The sequence below is a fragment of the Oryzias melastigma genome, linkage group LG17 (genome assembly GCF_002922805.2).
Source record: "Oryzias melastigma strain HK-1 linkage group LG17, ASM292280v2, whole genome shotgun sequence".
Taxonomy (NCBI): domain Eukaryota; kingdom Metazoa; phylum Chordata; class Actinopteri; order Beloniformes; family Adrianichthyidae; genus Oryzias; species Oryzias melastigma.
The window spans coordinates 25871459-25890994 of NC_050528.1; the positions used below are offsets into that span (position 1 = coordinate 25871459).

Here is a 19536-nt window from a genome sequence, read left to right on the forward strand (position 1 = left end):
GAGACACCAGGAGGAATTAAACAATTTTGTTTTTTTTTTAAAACAAATATTTACCTTTACATGGGCAAAAACAAGCATAAAGAGGTGAAGTTCCCTTCACAACTGATTTATTTATTTATTTTCGTAAATGACCATTTTATAAGCGGGATGATGCTCTTCCAAGTGTGGATTATCAGATTTAAACAAACATCACGGAAGCAAGAGATTGACACGATTAAAAAAAAAAAGTGCTAAAAGATTCCTTAACAAGCTTTATTAACACATTAACAATCATTTATAGGGTGTTACTAAAACATTTACTAGCACGAAAAGCTGAATAAGGTTCATTAACATAGTTAGATTTATTATCATCTACAAAGGAAATATTAATAAACTACTTACAAGCTTAACAGATTTATAAACTATATATTGTTTTGCAGCACCTCATCTTAAGTGATTCAAATGTCTGTAATTAATTAATTGGTTCTTAAAATGTGTAAATTAAATCATTTCTAGCCATTATAGTTGACTGAGAACTGCTTCCTCACTAAAACATGACTGGTATGTTTGGAGGTGGAACAGGAAGTGGCTCTAGAATTCGGTTCCTGGTATCGTGGCTCGAGGTACCACCTTTCACTCATCAGCTGTCCTGTTTTTGTTGTGTTAACATGATGAAGAGATGGCTTACATTTTTACAGCTGAACAAAACTATTGTTTTTCTGGGCGCAGTGGGATTGAAGGTGCAGTTCTTACATGCGTTGTTAGTCGCTGTGCGTCAGTCCAAACAGACGTATGTCAGCTGCTCCATAAACCTTCAGCAGCTAAACACCAAAGGGAAACACTTTCGCTTCCTCTGCCATCACTAAAGTCAGCTCAAGCCAGAGCAGTTCCACAGGTGACCACTAGTGGGCTTGTCACACAAAGAAGTCCCATCAATGCAAGCCTGCTCACAAAACCAGTTTTGTTAGTGGCAATAGTTGTCAGCAACCTATTTGATTTACTGCATCTTTAGGGGGCGGGAAGTTAACGCTGAGCTCATCAAGCGTTTGGTTGACTTCTGTCATAACAGGACTAACTCATTCTGAGAGCAGACACTCTAGGGCCACTAAGATTTCTGTTCTTTCTTGGATTTGATTGACAGGTTGAACCCTCAGCTCTACAACGATCTTACTGAGCATGCTCCAACAGCTTCCCGTCTGCTTAGTTTCATTGAATGTAATATTTTTGGGATGTCAAAGTGAACCCGAGACACAAACTAGTGGGTGAGGTCCCACGCCCTCTGTCCATCTGGACCATTGACTCAAATAGGAAGTGCCTGCTGGCTCCAAGAAGCCAAAGTCCCATAGACTTCTATTAAGAAGTTAGATGCTTCAATCAAAGAAAGTTAAAAATGTTTGACAGATTCTCCTCATTTTTATTGAATAGTTTTTCTTGATGTGAATTGTTGTTTGTTGTGATGTGCTTTTGTATTTCTCCACTTCCCAGGTCAATATTGCAAATAACATGTTCTTTATAGCTCACCTAATGTTAAACAAACATTAAATATAAAATAAAAGAGAGACAGCTTTTAGTAGAAGGGGCCTGGACTTCCAACAAGCTCGCTCCTAATTGGCTAGATTGGTTGTCATAGAAATGGGACCAATTTTTATATAGCAAAAATTGAATTGGCTTCATTTCGACAAAGCTGGAAGTCATTTTCTATGGATGATGTTACACTTGCTCAATCGATTGCTCTTGTACAGTCCACGATCTGTGCAATAGTGCTGCCCCAAACGATTATTTTAATCGTTGACTAATCACAGATTATTTTTTTCCTATTAGTCGACTAATCGGATCATGTGCAAACTGGATAGCACAAATCTTAACCATCATTAGTTCTAAACTAACTAAAACTAGAATGTACCATTACCTGTGATAATACTAATGTAAATGCTGTAAGCTGAATTTGGGTGCTGAGGATGCTAATGCTGATAGCTGAAGATGCTGGAATTGATAGCTAAAAACTCTGAAGTTGATATCTGAAAATGTTGAAGCAGATAGCCAGCTAAAATATTAGTTAAATTAAATTTTACTTTAAAAAACTGAAAAAAGCCTAAGTTAGCCAAAACAGCTAGCGTGTAACTGAAATATTAGCTAAATTCCAAAATAGCCTAAAAAACTGAAAAAATTCTAAATTAGCCAAAACAGCTAGCATGTAACTGAAATATTAGCTAAACTCCAAAATAGTCCAAATAACCTTAACAAATAGTCCAAAAAGCAAGCATTATACCATTATAACTTTCAATTTACTACACTCCATCTCAGTATAATATAAAGTAACGAATAATCGACTATTAAATTAGTCGTCGACTATTTTAACAGTTGAGTGGTGGACTAACCGTGGCTTCTGTGCACACTCACTGGGACAGACGGCTGTGCTGGTGCTTTAGGAATGAAGGGTTCTCCAGCTATCGGAGTTTCTTTCTCCCCTATCTCTGTCAGAAGGACTCTCGGTGTCCTTTACAACGTCACACAGATCCTAGAAATTTCCCTGACCTAAAATCACAGTTGGCGGCGACTGTCTTTCTGTCTGATCTAGGTGGCAACTTGTGCTGTGTTTTAGTCCGTCCAGATCGCAGCCTGTCAAATGTGATACTGTTGGTGTGCATGTTGTAAAACTTATGTTTTCATCAAAACCTGAAAAAAAAAACTGATTGTGTTTTCTTTTTCTGCAGTGCCTCTGGAACCAACATTGTTGCCATTGATAATAAAATTGAACAGGCAATGGTGAGTACTTCTAGAAGAATTGATGTTTTTAACAAAAAACCTGTAATAATAGTTGTTTATTTGAATACAAATATTTGTTGTGTAACACACCGTCCCTCCTGTGCCTCCTCTGTTCTCCAGGACCTGGTGAAAAGCCATCTGATGTATGCAGTGCGGGAGGAGGTGGAGGTCTTAAAAGAGCAGATCAAGGAACTGTATGAGAGGAACTCTGTGCTGGAGAGGGAGAACGCTGTGCTGAAGTCTCTGGCCAACAGCGAGCAGTTGTCCCAGCTGGCCACCCAGTCGACCCCCAGCGCCGGCGCCGCGCCTCTACAGCAAGTGCTCAGCCATCCTCAGCCTCTCCCTCAGCACCCCAAACCCCAGCAGCCTCAACCGCAGCTCGATTCCGGCCAACCCAACGTCACCTCCGCTTGAAGTGCATCAAAGAAAACGACAAAAGAAAAAGAGCTTATTCTTGTACAACTTATTATGATTAGTGTATGTGAAATAAAAGAAGAAAACCGTGTCTTCTTAGCCACCAGCTTGACCACAAAGTACAGTGTGTGTAGGGGTGTGTGTGTGTGTTTCCAAAGTGAGAATGAAGTATCTGTACTGCGGGCCTTTCCAGTGTTAAATGCAATCATCGAGAGCTACAGAGGAAACGTCGGGACGCAGCGGCGGGCGGGGGTCGAGGCCGGAGCCGAACCAGCCTCATGGTCCGACCCAAACCTGCCGGCGGAGAACGGGGGCGGGGTGCGAGCGAATGTCCAGAGCTAAATATTTTTGTAAAGTAGAGCGTGGGTTCAGGGGGTTTGTAAAGCAAGAACTCGGGAGTCGTTTTCTTTTTTGGAGCGCCACACTGCTGCCGTTACTTTCCCCCCATCAGTCTTTTAGCTTCCACTTCTTTTTTTTAATTTATTGCAGGGTTGTTTTTTTTTTTTTTTCATCCATGAACAATTTCTTTTTTTTTTTAAGCACGTGTTTCCTCTTTTTTTTTCTTTTACAGTGTTTTATCGGCTTTGTGAAAAAAAAAGTAGGCAAAAACATCCTGACAAATGTTCAACACTAATATTATGCTGCAGTTGTCAATTCATAGCTCAAGCCTGATTTGAATGTACATTTTTGTATATTATAAAGTATTAAGAGCCTTCTCGGGCGACGGCTGTCATCAGATGTTAAAAATAAACCGGTGAAAGTCAGTGTAAGAAAACTGACTTCTCTTAAAAGTGAATTAGTATTTCTCCTCCATGCATTTTTCTTTTTTTCTCTCTTATTGTCTTCAAAAGCTGTGAAATCATCCAACATACTTAAATGTACGTCAACCAAAGATGAAAAAGCTGTGTAAAAATTATTTTGAATGCGCACCTTTTTTTTTTTTTCCTCCTTTCACAAAATATTTTGTTGCTGTTTCGCATGTTCTGCATGTTCTGTAATCTTCAAACCACTTTCTTACCTCATTTTTATTCAGCACTCTTATTGTAAGATAGTCTGTGAACAGTGTAAGTTTAGGGAAGTGGAGCTGCAAGTCGAAAAATAACCTAGTGTTACTGACACTAGTCACAGCAAAATGAAGTGAGCCATGTTTTCATTTAAATGGTGTTTGAATTTCATATGCCAATAGTTTTGTTACTTTGCAAATTTTAATGTATTTAAATAAAAGCAATATTCAGATTCCAGACTGATTGATTTATTGGGATTTTGTTTTTAGCCCTCAATAGACAAAAGTATTTTTTTAGAATATAAATTATATTTTTAGAAAATTTAACTGATTCAGGCCTTAAACCAATATGGCAGAAAGATGAAATTCCAGATTTGAGCTTAATTTCTCTAACACTTTTTAACCAGCTCAGTGGATGATATATCGGTGCTAGTATCGGTATTGGCCAATATTTCCATAATTTTAGTTTATCGATATCAGACCGATACAAAAGAAATCTACAGATGTTCTTTTTTCCGATCCACTTTATTTTTGACATGTATGCTTGTTTCACATAGATCCCTGTCATTGGGACACTTGTGTTTACAGTCATAGTCATTAATTGTCCTGTTTTCATAAATATTTAATATTTTCTATGGATACGTGTTCCTAACAGACCTCTAGGAATAGTCAGTTTGGTAATTGAATGAACCGACAGATCTGCAACCTGAGGCTCTGGAGCCAAAAGTGGCTCTTTAAACCCTCCACTACCTCTCATGCTAAAAAATAATACATTTGTAGTTATTTTAAAAGCAAGAGTTGCTAACTTAGCATTGATTCAATTTATTTCAGTTTAATTCTGACTGAGGTGACCCTAGAAGATAAACTCATGTTTTTATATTCCTGCTGACATCATTAGGTCTTGTTTGCTCTGCACTTCCTCCAGAATACACAGATTACAAATACTAGGAAAAACTTAGTTTGATCCTTTCTGAGTTTAATTTATGACTTCAAAGTACATTTACGCTGCATAACAATGGTTAGTCGCTATTCAGAGGGGAGTGGCTAAAATATATAGATCTGTATATTCTTCAAATACTTTTTCTACTGGATCATTAACCAATCATGTTTCATGTTTACGCTCCAGTTCACAGCAGAAGTAAGTAGCAAAAAGGATGAAGGCTCATCAAAGTATAACAAGAAAAAATGTCATTTTTGTCTTGTATTGTTTAAGAATACATTTCCTTCAATTGAATGTTCCTGTTTGGGAAAGGAAGTCTTTTATTTTGAAAGAAAGTTACATGAGCTCCTGTCAAAAGTAAAACCCAAATTTAAACACTTTGAGAAAATTCCAGTTTATCTTAATATATTATTTATGTATTTATTTGAGCCCCAAAATAACTTCTATTCATATTTACTGTAAAAAATGACAATGTAATAATGGAAAGTAGTTTAACATTTTCTTAAAAGGGTAAAAAAATGTTTTGCTGCTCCTTTTAGCTTTTGATCAGTACCAAATGTCTATTTTACTGGCAAAGGTTGCAGACCCCTGCTCTACAAAATTACAAAATTGTTTCAAAATTAAATAAAACGATTATTTGATGTTGGAGAACACCAAAAAATGACCATGGAGTGTGGTATGTTCTATAATAATGTTCCCTTTGTATTATTTTGATGTGGGCTGAACTTTACAAAAAACTGAACAGATTTACCATTAATTCATGTTTGTACATATTTCATGTACACTTCATTATCTTGTAAGAAATACAAGGAATCTGGAAAACTTTACCTGGACTGTTTAGTACCAGGTATTTATTTGAGTTACACTGGTTGAATATTTAACTAAAGATGTCCATTTTAGGTCAGTGAATCAGATCGTCAAAATGATCCTAAAATTGACTGCCAGAAACCACAAATAACAGCATGAATCAAATCATTAAAAACAACTTTTTGCCGCACAAAATATCAGATTTGAGGAAACTTTATTTGAAATTACAAAACTTTCAAAAGTTAAAAAAAAAGGACTGAATAAACTCCATTTTAGCAAATACATAGCGGTTCCCTCTGAAAACAAAAAAACAAACAAACAAAAAACTTCATGGTGTTAACAGTCTGAATAGAAAAACTCCTGGTGTACAAACAGCTCGGTACGACGGCACGGACGATGGGTGGGAGGCTTTCTGCTCCCAAAACGTGTACGCTCCTCACAGCTGAACTGTTGTGCAGGTCCTGCTCGCTCATCACACAGGTGAGTCTCCGTCATCTAGTAAGGTGGGCGGGTTGGCTGTCCCGCCCACCAGGTGAGATTGGCAGAATTCAACGAAGCTTTTCAGAGCAACCTAACCCACGGTGACAAATCTGCTGCCTTTGACGGCTTGTGCCGTGGCGGCGCGCTGGTCTTTCAGGATGCGGAAGCGCTCGTTCAGCGTCATGGACGTTTGCTGCAGAGAGACGAGACAGAGTTGAGCATGTTGAAAGTTAAAAGTGGTTTCTGGTTGTGGTGCGGCCCCCACCGGCTTCCCCACGCTGTTGATGTCAAACTGCAGAGGGACCCCTTTAGGGATTTTTTTCTCAACCGTTTCCGGCTTCACGGGAGCTGCAGGGGCCGCAGGAGGATGCAGGGTCCAGGCGGTGGGGGGCCTGCAGGGAGGAGGAGGAGCATATTTTAATGAGTCACAGAGCTTCACCCCTCCTGAGGGTTGGTGATGCGGGACACTTACTCCGGCTGAGTCCGGGCTGTAGGGTTGTCAATTGAAACAGTCAAGATCCCACTACCTGCTGTCGATGTGCGCCACCTGGTGGACAAACAGAAACAGTCTCATTCGAGAAAAGTGTGCAGGATCCAATTTAGAAGGGAACCGGTAGAAGACTTACTGCCGCGTTCTGACTGGAGGAGAGAGGGGGTTTGGCTTCTGCAATTGAGCTTGGACCTACACAGGACATCAAAACAGAAGTATCTGGTTTAGTCCACCAGTTCTATCCACAAACGCTCTGCTTAAAGACTTCCTGATCACAAACCTTGAGTCCCCGGCGATAGAGGAACGTGGCCTGCCGCGCCTCCCTCTGGCTCTGCTGGACAGACGGCAACGGTCTGTGGAGTAAAGTCCAATTAACTTCTCATGGGAGTTAAACTACGCACTATAAGGTGCACATAAAGGATTCAACTTTTTTCAAAAATTGGGAAGTCTCCACTCGACTGTCGAACCGCAGCGGCGAGCGCACTGATGATCACACTGTGCACATTTTGAGGGACACAGGTGATTCACAGACAGTGACTCTGTCTTAGGGAACAACGTGGATGTCGGTACAGCTTATCACATCTCGAATTACTGCAGAAACCCACCGTAGTGCAACAAACACAAGATATCGGCCAGCATTTCAGAGCGCAACCTGTACCCGGCCTGCGCCATTGGATGATTTGTCTGATAGAATTCCTTTGTTCGTTCAGGAGATGATCTTGTTACTACTCATGAGATGAAATTAACAGTTTTTCCAGGTGAAACTACAACGAAGCGCGCGTCTGATTTTAAGTTCTCCAGAGAGTTTGCGCTTCCACGTGCATGGCAGAGATGCAGCCAAAATGTATGCACATTTTTCCAGTAGGGCTGCCACAATTAGTCCACTAATCGACATCTAAACGACTATTAAAACAGTCGACGACTAATTTAATAATTGATCAGTCATTACTTTATATTATATGGAGTTAGAGTGTAGTAAAGCTGAAAGTTATAATGGCATTCTGCAAGATTTTTGCACTATTTTGGCATTTATTAATGTTTTTAGGCTGTTTTGGAGTTTAGGTAAAATTTCAGCTGCATGTTAGCTATTTTGACTAATTTGGGCTTTTTTTCAATTTTTTATGCTATTTTGAAGTTTAGTTACTGTTTCAGCTGCCTGCTAGATATTTTCGCAAATTTAGGATCTTTTCAGTTTTTTCGGCTAATTTGGAGATCAGCTAATATTTCAGCTGCATGCTAGCTGTTTTGACTAATGCAGGCTTTTTTCAGTTTTTCAGGATAATTTGGCATTTAACTAATATTTTAGCTGGCCATCAACTTCAGCGATTTCAGATATTAGTTTCAGCATTTTTATCTATCAATTCCAGCATCTTTAGCTATCTTCACTACCATCTTCAGCAGCCAAATTCAGCTTACAGTATTCACACTAGCATTATCGCAGGTAATGCTATATATCTAGTTTTTAGCTACTTTAAAGCTCACTTACATGGAAGTCTCTCTCCCGCAATCACTTTTTATGCTCCGGGGGAGGACTAAACACTCACGCGCATTATGAATTGTTGGAAGAACCTGCTCCGTCAGTTTATTCAGGAACTCTGCTGACCGGACCTGTTGCTGCTCAACCCTGCAACGTTTGTCTAATTGGAAACCAGAAACGTTGAGTTGGCAGTGTTACAGTCAACATTTACCTCCGCTGCAGTTGGAAAGGTCTCCCAAACGACGCTGCATTCTGGCCCCTTAGTGAGTCCGGCTGCTGGTAAAGCCTCCTCTGAGGGTCGGGCCTCCTGGACTGGGCCTCGGCCCGCTGAAAGAAGGGCTTTGTTTTCTGTCTTGTTTTCTGACAGGAGAAGAGGAAACACTTGGTTTATGTAATATCCAAGAAAAAGAGCATCTCTGGGAGTTTGCAAAAAAAAAGTTAGAGTTGCACATGGTTTCTGTTTTCTAAGAAAAACAGACTGCAAAGAAAACATGTCAAATATGACTAAAAATGTTCTCAGAACACAAATTATTTTTTTGAAACTGTGGGCTGAACAGTCTTCTGGCTATTCTGATTCTGAGAAATTTCCTTTACAGAAATGAATTCATGCTTTTTTTTAGGATTTGTTACCATGGCAGCGGATACAAAAAGTCTGTTTCTGAACTCGAGACATTGTGGTTCACTGCTGTAAAGGAGAGTATAAACTCAGTAGAGATCTGTCCATTCCAGATGAGCATTTATGCTGTCCAGTTTTTTTAATCAAATTTTAACATATTTTTCTCTCTCTTTCCGGGTCTCGCTCATCTTTTTTTCTACTTTCTCCTGCTCTTTTGTCTGTTCACCTCCTTTCTCAGATTTCTTCTGCGCTGCTGCCTTAAATGTCTTTTCTCCATTCGACTCTTTTGTTCCCCAAATCTGTTAGTTTGTTCCTGCTGGTTTAGCTCTGTTTCCTTGATCTTTTTGGGTGAAACTTGCCTCTAACTTCCCCGTCTGCTGAACTTTTACAGCCCATAAAGCACACATTTGATTGGGCGTGTAGAATCAAGAGACATGGCTTAACATCTGGCCTGAGAATGTCTGCTGAATCACTACAAAAATATCTGTAAAACATTTTTTTAAAGTTTAATTTTTAAAGTTTTCATTTATTACAGTCTATTGTGATGTTTCGCTTTGGGGTTAGAATGGAAAAGCGCCCAAGGTCCAGACCCGGACTATAATCCACCCGTTAGTGAACCTCTAATGTTGCATCTCTGCTTCAAGCAGGTGATGCTCTGTTTACCATCATACTGTGGCTTCAGCCCCTTTAGCACATTAACTAGAATTGCATTGAATAGGTCTGAATCAGTCTTTTTTTTTTTTTTTTTGCTGCAAACCGTTGATGCATTTAGGGTACGATTAGAACTTTTTTGTAAACTTCATTTTGACCCCATCATCATTTTGACATTTCAATAATCAACATCTATCATCTTTTATTTCGAATAAATGTTCTAAAAAGTAACAAACTACTCGATTATTTTTTTAAAGAATTTCTTTACACTTAATTTACTTGAGTATTTTTCATCTGATTTGGTATTTAACAACTGTTGTAAATCTCGAATGTGGGGGTCTTTTATTCCTGCATTGTGGCTCTTTGTTAGTTATGTTTTCTCATGTATTTATAGATTTGAGTAAAATGTCACTGTCTGTATTTTTTAACTCATGATGCCATGACACTAAATTAAGAGGCATTGGGAGCTTTACTGTCAGATAACTCGTCAAAATTATGGTCAGAGTGGTTTGTTATTTGAAATAAGTTTAAACTAATATTCTTATTTTAAGTTTTGTTGGTGTTCAGAGGCGAAAAAAAATGTAATAATTTCAAACCGGCTACAGCAGGAGGAGCTTATTTGACACAGGATGTATTTTATTTTGAAAGGAACTTTAATGTCACAAGTAATATAATAGATATGTAACGCTGTTATAATTCAATTATTGTAAACATTTCAAAGCTACACTTTATAAATGAATGGTTTAATGGTCACACAAACGTAAATACGTTTATTATTCTAAATATTGAGGTGGGACTTTGCCGCTTTCTCTTGGTTTAGGTTTGTAAGAAACTGGACTGACTGGGGAGGTCTTGAGCTGTCCAGTTATTATACTGTCAATGGAGAATAGCAAGCATGATAATAGTGAGTTTGAATCCAGAAAAAAAAAATAGAAACTGAAGGGAGAACACCTGTTTGCTGTACCTGGTTGAGTGCAGCTCTGTTGAGAGTCCCAGCTCGTCTCGCTATGGTTCCTGGCCTCCTGGCTGCCAGTCCTGTGATGACCCCTTGACCCCGTCTTCGACCCGTAAATGGTGGGATTCGTCTGTTTCTTATTATAGCCGCCGCGCCCCCTCGTGCCACGCCTCCTCCTAGTACAAAGAGGACATTTTAAAGGGTTTCCACGTGTAAAAACAGCCGGCCCGGTGACGGGGGAACACACCTCTCTGCGCCGTTCCCGGCGTCCTCTGAGAGACTCCACTTCCTTGGCTCAAAAGGCCTTTCTTCTTGAATGGTTTTCGCTTCATGTTGGCCTGTCGCCACTTGAACTGTTTCTCTTTCTTGTTCAACCGAATAATGTCATCTGTCAAAGTTTTAAAAAAGAAGTGTGGAGAAGAAAAGAGTTTAAGGAAATCTCAAGGGAGACTTGTTTATTTTAGCCAAGCTAGCTCCGGTCAGGTGGCTAATATTACCTTTGAATGAAAAACAAGCCACATAAAATAAAGTCCTTACCCAAAGACATGTCGACTTTATCAAAAACCACCGGCACGTCTCCCCGACCGGCTGAGAAATCGCCATTATTCATGATAAACAAGCTAGTTTTGGGCGAGCAACAACGCTACAGTTAGGAGATAACAAATGATCCTCCCCCGAACGTAAAAAGCGTTGCGCATGCGCAGTTTGGGTTCTAGCAGGATGCACTGTGGGAAATGTAGTCAATAGCAAATTTATACTGTTACCAAACCAAAACACCAGCGTGCTCATGTAACTGGAGGAAAGGGTTACATATGCGTCTCGTTGGTGCAGCTATTTCATTTGGAGTTCTTTGTTTTCCGTGTCGGAAGGGAGACAAATTATCGAAACGCCGGACTTTTCTTGTGCAAGTATGTACTTTAAAATCATGCTAGTTGTTTGAATGAACGCCTCTCGTATGTGTGATGTTGTGTGGTTAATTAGGTAGTTTTCCCTCCATTTTTAGCCTAAAGTTGTCGTGTTTTTTTTTCTTTCTTTCTTTTTTTTCTGCAGCTCTTCTCTTTGGTTTCCAGGCCCCCCTCGACGCTCCTCTACTCGCGAAAATCCGCCAACATGTCAGCCAAGAAGCGCAAGGCGACATCAGCTGCTGGGGAAGCGGAGCCCAGCACCAAGCAGCCGCGGCAGGAGAACCCGAAGAAGGAAGCGGGCTGGCTGCACGGCCTGATCAAGCAGCAGAGAGAGGACAAGAAGGACATGAAGTTCAACAAGAAAAGAGAACGCTTCATCAGTGAGACGCAGAAGATCCGGCAGGGCTCTGGGGGAGTGCTTTACTGGATGCAGAGGGACCAGAGAGTTCAAGGTACACAGTAAAACTCTGTACTTCATTTATTCTATTTATGATTTTGACATTTTTAATCCAAAAACATTAGTCGTTTTTTAGGACAGTTTCTGTAGAGCAGCAGAATTTCAGTAGAAATTCTCATTTGAGTTGTGGGCAGGACCATTGGCAGAGTAAGCCTGCCTCCACTTCCCATCATCAACAAAAATGTTAATTGTAATTAAATTAATTTAACATATACTTGTATACTTTACTACCTTCTTGGACGGCCCAAAGTGATTTACAGTCACAGCGTCTTTCACCTATAAACACATTTACACTGATGGCGGCTCCGCTGCTGAATACTGGCGCCAACCATCAGGAGCAATGTGGGGTTCAGTGTCTTGCTAAGGGACACTGAACAGGAATCGAACCAGCAATCTTCCCATCAGAGCCCCAACGCCTTACCTCTGCCCCACTTTACTCGATATTTATTTTAAAAACAATTCACTTCTTGTTACTGTTTTTCCACTCACATACAAATTCTCAAGGAAGAACAACTTACACAAACCAGATAGTCTTGTTTTTCATTTAAATTTATTTTTAAAGCAATGCCATTTTGCAAAGTTTTGACCAATCTTCAACTCAGTGCATGCTTTTTTTTAATTAATCTTTTTTATTTCATTCAAGTGAAAAAAATAATGTCAGAGCCTGCTGTTTGCACAAATTAATTTGTTTTATGAGTCGCCTATAGTGGTTTTACCGCACCAAAACGCAGGTACTGAAGTAACGAGGGTTCTTATAGTCTAGTAGCTGGAATTTAAGAGCTAAAATCTGAACACTAATTCTTCCGTTACTGACAAAACTAATGAAAGACATAATTTTTCGCAAGATTTTTCAAATGACGTTTTTTTTGTCTGGTCCTCATATTTATTTGAATAAAGACATACTCAGAAATACAAATTAAAGTACATTTTCTTAACAAATTTTCTCCATCATGAGAAAAATGTTGAAAGCACCAAAACCTGATTTTCATCAGAGTGGGTCTTTATAGTTAGGTTTGATTTTGTCTTCCTGCAGATAACTGGGCGCTGATCCGCGCACAGCAGCTGGCCACCAAAGAGAGCCTCCCTCTGCACGTCTGCTTCTGCCTGGTGGTACCAAAATCCGAGCTGTCCACACTGAGACATTATTCCTTTCTGCTGAAGGGGCTGGAAGAGGTTGAAAAGGTATTCACCACTACAAGAACACGATATTCCTGTTTGTTACACATCCACACCCGGATGTTTCCATTTTTTTGCATAGAGGGAGCTCCACCTGTAGGCATTGAAGATCTTCTTTTGGTTTTAAAATTGTTCCCAGTGGTCTTTTAATTAGGATTATGTTGTTTCTACCCATAAACAAAACCTGTATTTTTCTGGGACATAGTTTCTGTAGAGCGGCAGTAGTTCAGCAACTCCGCCCCCTTTTCCCTTCCTTTTGCTGAGAGTTTTCTGTTTACACTAGGGATTTAACGATTCACTTTCTTAATGATTCAGTTCAAACCTCAATTTTTGGATCACGGTTTGTTCATGATTTATGTTTTGCAACACAACAAAAATCAGAAAAATCATTTCTTTACGTTTGCTAATTAGCCACCAACATTGAAGAAAAACCTTTCAGTTCCAAACTGCATCTTCATCTGCTCCTGATTCACAACCATTTCAATAAAGAAATACTCAGAAATGCAATTTTAAGCGTAATTTTCTTTATATTGGCTCTCCATCTTCAGAGAAATGCCACCAAAACATGTTAAAAACACCAAAACCCGATTTCATCAGAGTGGGTTTTAAAGCTTATCTGAAAAGTTCTGATTTTAAAGTCTGTGACCTCATATCTGCACAAAACTCCACATGTAAACAAGCTACAAAAGTGTACACATTCAGTGAATCACACCAGTGAGATCTGAGTGTTGCAAAAGAATATTACTGCTTTCCACAGTTTGTGATTTGCACAAACTCACAAAGCATTGAACTACAAACACTGAACTATTGAAGTTAGATCATCACATAGCAAGACCCTGAAAAACAGTTTTTTTTTTTCCATTTGCATGTCCAAATTCACGTCTCCAAGCTGAATAAACCACAGATAAACACTTTAAGGACATCTCAATGCACATTTTTAAAAAAAAAAGTGTATTCATTTTGAGTAATTAAGATGGGTATCTTTGATCTGATTGATCTTAATTAGAAAATTAAAAATTGCGTCCACTATTTCTTTTGACACAGAACCTTTGCTTGTATAAGAATAGCCTTCTGAGAATTTATCTCCTCTGTAGGGGATATATTTTTTAATTGGATTGTGTCATTTGACACATTTGAAGCCCTCTATTAAGTCTTGATGTGGTTTAAAGAGGACATATTGGCCTTTCCTGTGATATCCCATGGATTTGGGTGAGATAATGTAAAGTCTGGTTTCTAAATGCAGACCTCACCAAAGGCAACGAATAAAGAAACCTTTACTCAAATATTTTTATGGAAGTTACATTTAGCTTAAAGTTAAAATAGAAAATATAATATTTAGTTTATAAATGTCAACTTTAATGGACATATAGACATATAGACTGTTTATTCTTTGGATAAATTTACTTTTTTACCCAAATACTATTACTTTGAAGTGTAATAGTGTCTGTTTATATATATATTTAAGAAAAATAACAATTTTAATAAAGAAATTGTTCTTTATAATCATTTTCATTCCACCTTAAAATATTTTTACTTTCTTGAAGAATTCAGACGCAAATAAGAGAACATTTAGTAACAGATAAATGAGGAATATTACGATTTGAACTGCCGTACAGGGAAAATGTTAAAATATGCTTCCTGGATTATGCAAAATAGAACTACGAAAAGCAGAGAAAGCAAACATGTTCTAATGTGTGGTGAATGATAACTGCTCAGATGATAACATAATAAATAAATGTTAATTTTCCCACTTTATTGGTGAAAGTTTTTGCTTACATGGCGTTTAGGTTGTTTTTTGTCTATAATTATTATAGTCTGTTGACCATGAAGCAAAAGCTACATGCTAAATATCAACATAAAAAGATTATTCTGACAGAAATGTTAATTTTCATTGTCTAGTTTAAAGGAGTTGTTATATTGTGCACATTAAAATTGTTCTTTTGTCCACAGAAAATGCTTTAAAATATAAAGTTTGGCAGATTTCAAGACTTTTAAGTTATTATTTTTTGGTCTAAAAAGCAAGAAATTGCAAAAAAAAAAAAAATCTAATTTAAAAAGATTTATTTTTATTAATTAACATGTAATTCCTGTGGTTTGTCTCAAATAAAAAAAACAAAACTGGAATAATTAGCTTGCATGATAAGAATCATTGTTTGTTAGTATTACAGGAGGCCCCTCTGCTTTTCTCCTCTACATATATCATATCTCTCCATCCTGACCTTAGGGGGGGAGCGCCAAATTAATTATTATCTGTCTGATATAAATCTCTCCTTTGGAGTTCCTGAAGAAGTAACAGGCGATAATAGATTTTATGCACATATGAGGGAGCTTGTGAAGGGTTAAAAGGTCATTTCTAAACTTAAACCTCCTCAGCCTCTCTGTGCAATTCTATTTAAAACTAAAAATTACATCAGAATTTAAGTTGATGAGCTTCTGTCTTTGCATAAAAATTGGTTTAAATTAAACTTTATTAATACAAAAAATACTTTTTGAGCTTTACAGTTAACCCTTTACACCTAAGACGTCACTAGCAGCGCTTAATTACATTTTTTAACGTACCATAACATTTAAACAGTTTGCACGATCAATGTAATTCCAGTTGATTCTGAAGCAGAGAAAAGCGGCATATGCCGCTTTTCTCTGCTTCAGAATCAACTGGAATTACATTGATCATGCTGTTTAAATGTTATAAAAGTAACAATTTTGTTTCTAAAAATCACTTTAATTTCATCTTTCTTACTATTTCCCAAATATGTAAAAACAAAACCTGAAATAACAACTCATCATTCAAGTGTTTAAGCAGTTATGAGAATATTTATTTATTTTTAAGACTTTTAAAGACATGTATCAGAGCAATTTAGATATTTATGGAACTACTTGTGCCATAAAATAAAAAAAAATAACAGCTGTAAACACAAATCATCATTGATTACTTAGAGCTTTTGGAAATGAAACCCTCAGGCTGAGTGATTAAAGACTTTGAGACTCTGAGTCATGAACTGATGCTCGTATATCTCCAACAAACAGGAATGCAAACACTTGAACATCCAGTTCCATCTGCTGCGCGGAGCAGCCGGCGACGTGCTCCCCGACTTCGTGACCGGGCACAACTTTGGGGCTGTGGTGACGGACTTCTCCCCCCTCAGAGAGCCTGTTCAGTGGCTGGAAGCTGTGAAAAAGGGACTTCCAGAGGACATTCCCTTCATACAGGCGAGAGAATGAGCTTTTCTGTTTTCTAAAGCGAACTTCATCCACGTGTTTCTTATCTCGTTTCCTCCCCTTGCAGGTCGATGCCCATAATATCGTTCCCTGCTGGGTCGCATCGCCTAAGCTGGAGTACTCCGCCAGAACCATCCGAGGGAAAATCACTAACCTTTTGCCCGAGTTCCTCACTGCTTTCCCTCTCGTGGACAAACACTCGTTCTCAGCTGCAAAATCAGCAAAGGTAAAAGTGAGATTTAGCCTTTCAGATAAGAGAATATTAAAAAAAGGGTTTTAGATCCACCAGTACTTTGGCAAATTTCTGTATTCATTCTTTTAGTTTGTAGGTTTAATTTCTGTAAAAAATGGTTCAGTTGACAGGTGTGAATGTGTCATATTGTTATAACTTTTGATAAAGGACAATTATTTAAAAAAAAAAATCATTAATAGAGAAAACAACCAAACAAATAGAATTGCAGGGAACATTGCTGCAAATGTAAAAGAACACAGTCCCGGTTTAATACTTTGCTGTCTTCAAAAGTCTCCACGACCTCTGACCTTTCTGCTCCTATCACTGTCTCAGGCGGTGGACTGGGACAAAACTTTGGCCTCGCTGCAGGTGGACAGAACAGTCGGGGAGCCCAAGTGGGCCAAGCCGGGCACAGAGGCCGGCCTCGCCATGTTGGAGTCCTTCATTGATGTGCGTCTGAAACTGTTTGGCGAGCAGCGCAACGACCCCAACGCCGCCGCCCTCAGCCAGCTGTCACCGTGGCTCCGCTTCGGTTAGTGCGGGGAGAGGTGACGGTTACAGCAGCAGAGTAGCAGGGAAATTCTTTAAAAAATTAAAAAATGCAAGTGTCTGTAGAAAGCAAAAAAAAAAAATATATGAAGTCCTTAATGTATTTATATTTATAAATAAAAATATAGTATATATAATATATTAAAAATATTTGTAGTATTACTTTTGCAAATAATTAAATTCAAATGATACATATGATTGAGTTTATTAGAGTGCAAACAGTAATTGATTTACTATATACTGCATATATTTCGGACGCAAAAATTCCATACGAACGTCTTGAGTTTCAGAAACTTTCATTTAGTAAAAAAGAATTAAGGTTTTTCTAAAATTTCCTTATTAAATTGTCTTTTATTAATTAATATTTTATTACAATATATGGGGAAAATATGAAAAAAAACTTGCACAAAAATGTAAAATTACGAATTAAAAAGACTTAAATAAACTTAATCATCATTGAGAGAAAATAAAAAGTTAGTTTATTTATAATACTTTTTCTCCGTCTGCTGCGGGGACATTTTTCTGGTTTTGACGTTTTCTGAAGAGAAATAATGTTACAAAAACTCAAAGTTGTTCACAAACTGCTCTACAGTTTTGCAAACGTCCTAAACTCTGAGATGGACTCATTTTTTTCTCTGCAGATTTAAGAGTCCACTCCTCAAACTACACAGTAGCCTCTTTGTCCGTCAGCTTGCATGTCTTAATTCTAGTGAGAACTTTTGATTTGCTGTGCTTTATTTATGTATTTTTCTCTGCTGAACCAGGTCAGCTCTCAGCCCAGCGTGTGGCGCTGCAGGTGCGTAAGAATCCAAGTCCGTCTGTGCCGGCCTTCATCGAGGAGCTGGTGGTGCGCAGAGAGCTGACGGACAACTTCTGCTTCTACAACGAGAACTACGACAACGTGAAGGGTGCGTGGAGACCTCATACTCCAAAAAGCTGTTATCTTGGCCAGTTCGTCTGAATATGTGGTGTTCTGTGCGTTTTCAGGTGCGTACGAGTGGGCTCAGAAGACTCTGAAGGATCACGCCAAGGACAAGCGAGAGTATCTCTACACCAGAGAGCAGTTTGAGAAAGCGCAGACTCATGACAAGCTGTGGAACGCAGCTCAGGTACAACAACCCTCTGAGGCTGAGGGGAAAATCATTTCAGGAGGGGTCTTTAGTGGGGGGATTTTTGCAGACAATAATGCTCTTCTGCATTGATATCAGTTTGTGTTTAAAACCACTGACTGTGTTCATTTAGTGGAATTTGGGAGGAGCTTTGGGAATATTAAGAATGTCAAGACTTCTTTTTTACTGTTTGTATGAATTCTGTGTTTTCCTGCAGAACCAAATGGTAACTGAAGGGAAGATGCACGGATTCTTGAGGATGTACTGGGCCAAAAAGATCCTGGAGTGGACCACCTCGCCAGAGGAGGCGCTCTCCATCGCTCTGTACCTGAACGATCGCTACGAGCTGGACGGGCAGGACCCCAACGGGTTTGTTGGTAAGGAGACGACTCCTCTTTCATTTTCTGCTTTTGATTTTTTTTTTCGTGAACCTCCCCTCACCCTTCTGTCCTTCTCACCTCAGGTTGCATGTGGTCAATCTGCGGCATCCATGACCAGGGCTGGGCAGAGAGACCGGTGTTTGGAAAAATCCGCTTCATGAACTACAAAGGCTGCCTTCGCAAGTTTAATGTGGCGCAGTTTGAGAGGAAGTACTGTTCTAAGAAAGTCTGACCTCATTTTGACTAAATGTTTTTTGGGTTGTGCCTTTACCTCAGGAAACTTTCTAATTATTTTATTTTATTTTTTTATATTTAGACTTGAAGATGTTTTAGCATTTTACGGTTTAAGATTTTTTGTGCCTGTTAAACTTTTACTTTGGGATGTTCTTCTCTTTTTTTAGTGAAACTTTTTATATATTGTTTCTTCCTGATCATCATCTATTGTTGTCTTTTCAACATAAAATACTTTTTTGTGGTAACGCTCTCCTTTTTTATATACATATTTAACAAATATAGCACGAACCATACATGTTATTACATTATATTCATATATTTTTATTTATTTCTGGTGTATTAGTAAATATACAGTAACATCGTTTTTAAAGTTTAAAAACACAAATTTTAAAGGTTATTTTTAATTTTATGTGAAAAACACATTAACAGCTTAACAAGTATGACATTAATCTTTCTGTTATTTATAATTACTTCACAAAACAGTCTTTATATAATGAGATGTAGTACAGTTTGTTCTATGAAAACCTCTTAAAGTCCTGATTAAAGGAGGAAGCAAAAGGTTCCACATGGAGAAAACAAGAGAAACAAGAAAAGAACTTTGTATTATAAATGGGGGCAAAGAACCTCTCAATACAATACAGTCTAAGACTGAGCCACTGGAAACATTTATGAAATTATTGTAATAATCAAATTATAT

At 38.4% G+C, this 19536-nt stretch overlaps 3 protein-coding genes across 4 annotated transcripts in view; 2 read left to right on the forward strand and 1 right to left on the reverse strand.

Annotated features, from left to right (window-relative positions):
• The window catches only part of LOC112147440 (TSC22 domain family protein 2), a 35626-nt gene extending 31226 nt beyond the window's left edge, over positions 1–4400 (forward strand). For both annotated transcript variants that reach the window (XM_024273837.2, XM_024273838.2), the window contains 2 exons: positions 2694–2745; positions 2866–4400. In XM_024273837.2, the coding sequence (XP_024129605.1) occupies positions 2694–2745; positions 2866–3159 (346 nt within the window). In that variant the 3' untranslated portion in view covers positions 3160–4400. The remainder of the gene's footprint in view (positions 1–2693; positions 2746–2865) is intronic.
• A 1706-nt stretch (positions 4401–6106) lies between these two features.
• LOC112147679 (UAP56-interacting factor) lies at positions 6107–11258 on the reverse strand. Its single transcript, XM_024274220.1, has 9 exons — positions 11116–11258; positions 10826–10966; positions 10588–10754; positions 8568–8716; positions 7160–7232; positions 7016–7071; positions 6862–6936; positions 6655–6781; positions 6107–6582 (listed from the first exon to the last, which is right to left on the reverse strand). Exons 1-9 carry the CDS (start codon positions 11186–11188, stop codon positions 6481–6483), a joined length of 963 nt encoding a protein of 320 aa, XP_024129988.1. The 5' UTR covers positions 11189–11258; the 3' UTR covers positions 6107–6480.
• A 92-nt stretch (positions 11259–11350) lies between these two features.
• cpdp (CPD photolyase) lies at positions 11351–19084 on the forward strand. Its single transcript, XM_024274219.2, has 10 exons — positions 11351–11486; positions 11629–11935; positions 12974–13122; positions 16144–16326; positions 16403–16561; positions 16901–17099; positions 17881–18024; positions 18104–18225; positions 18443–18602; positions 18689–19084. Exons 1-10 carry the CDS (start codon positions 11391–11393, stop codon positions 18835–18837), a joined length of 1668 nt encoding a protein of 555 aa, XP_024129987.1. The 5' UTR covers positions 11351–11390; the 3' UTR covers positions 18838–19084.
• Positions 19085–19536: the final 452 nt, after the last annotated feature.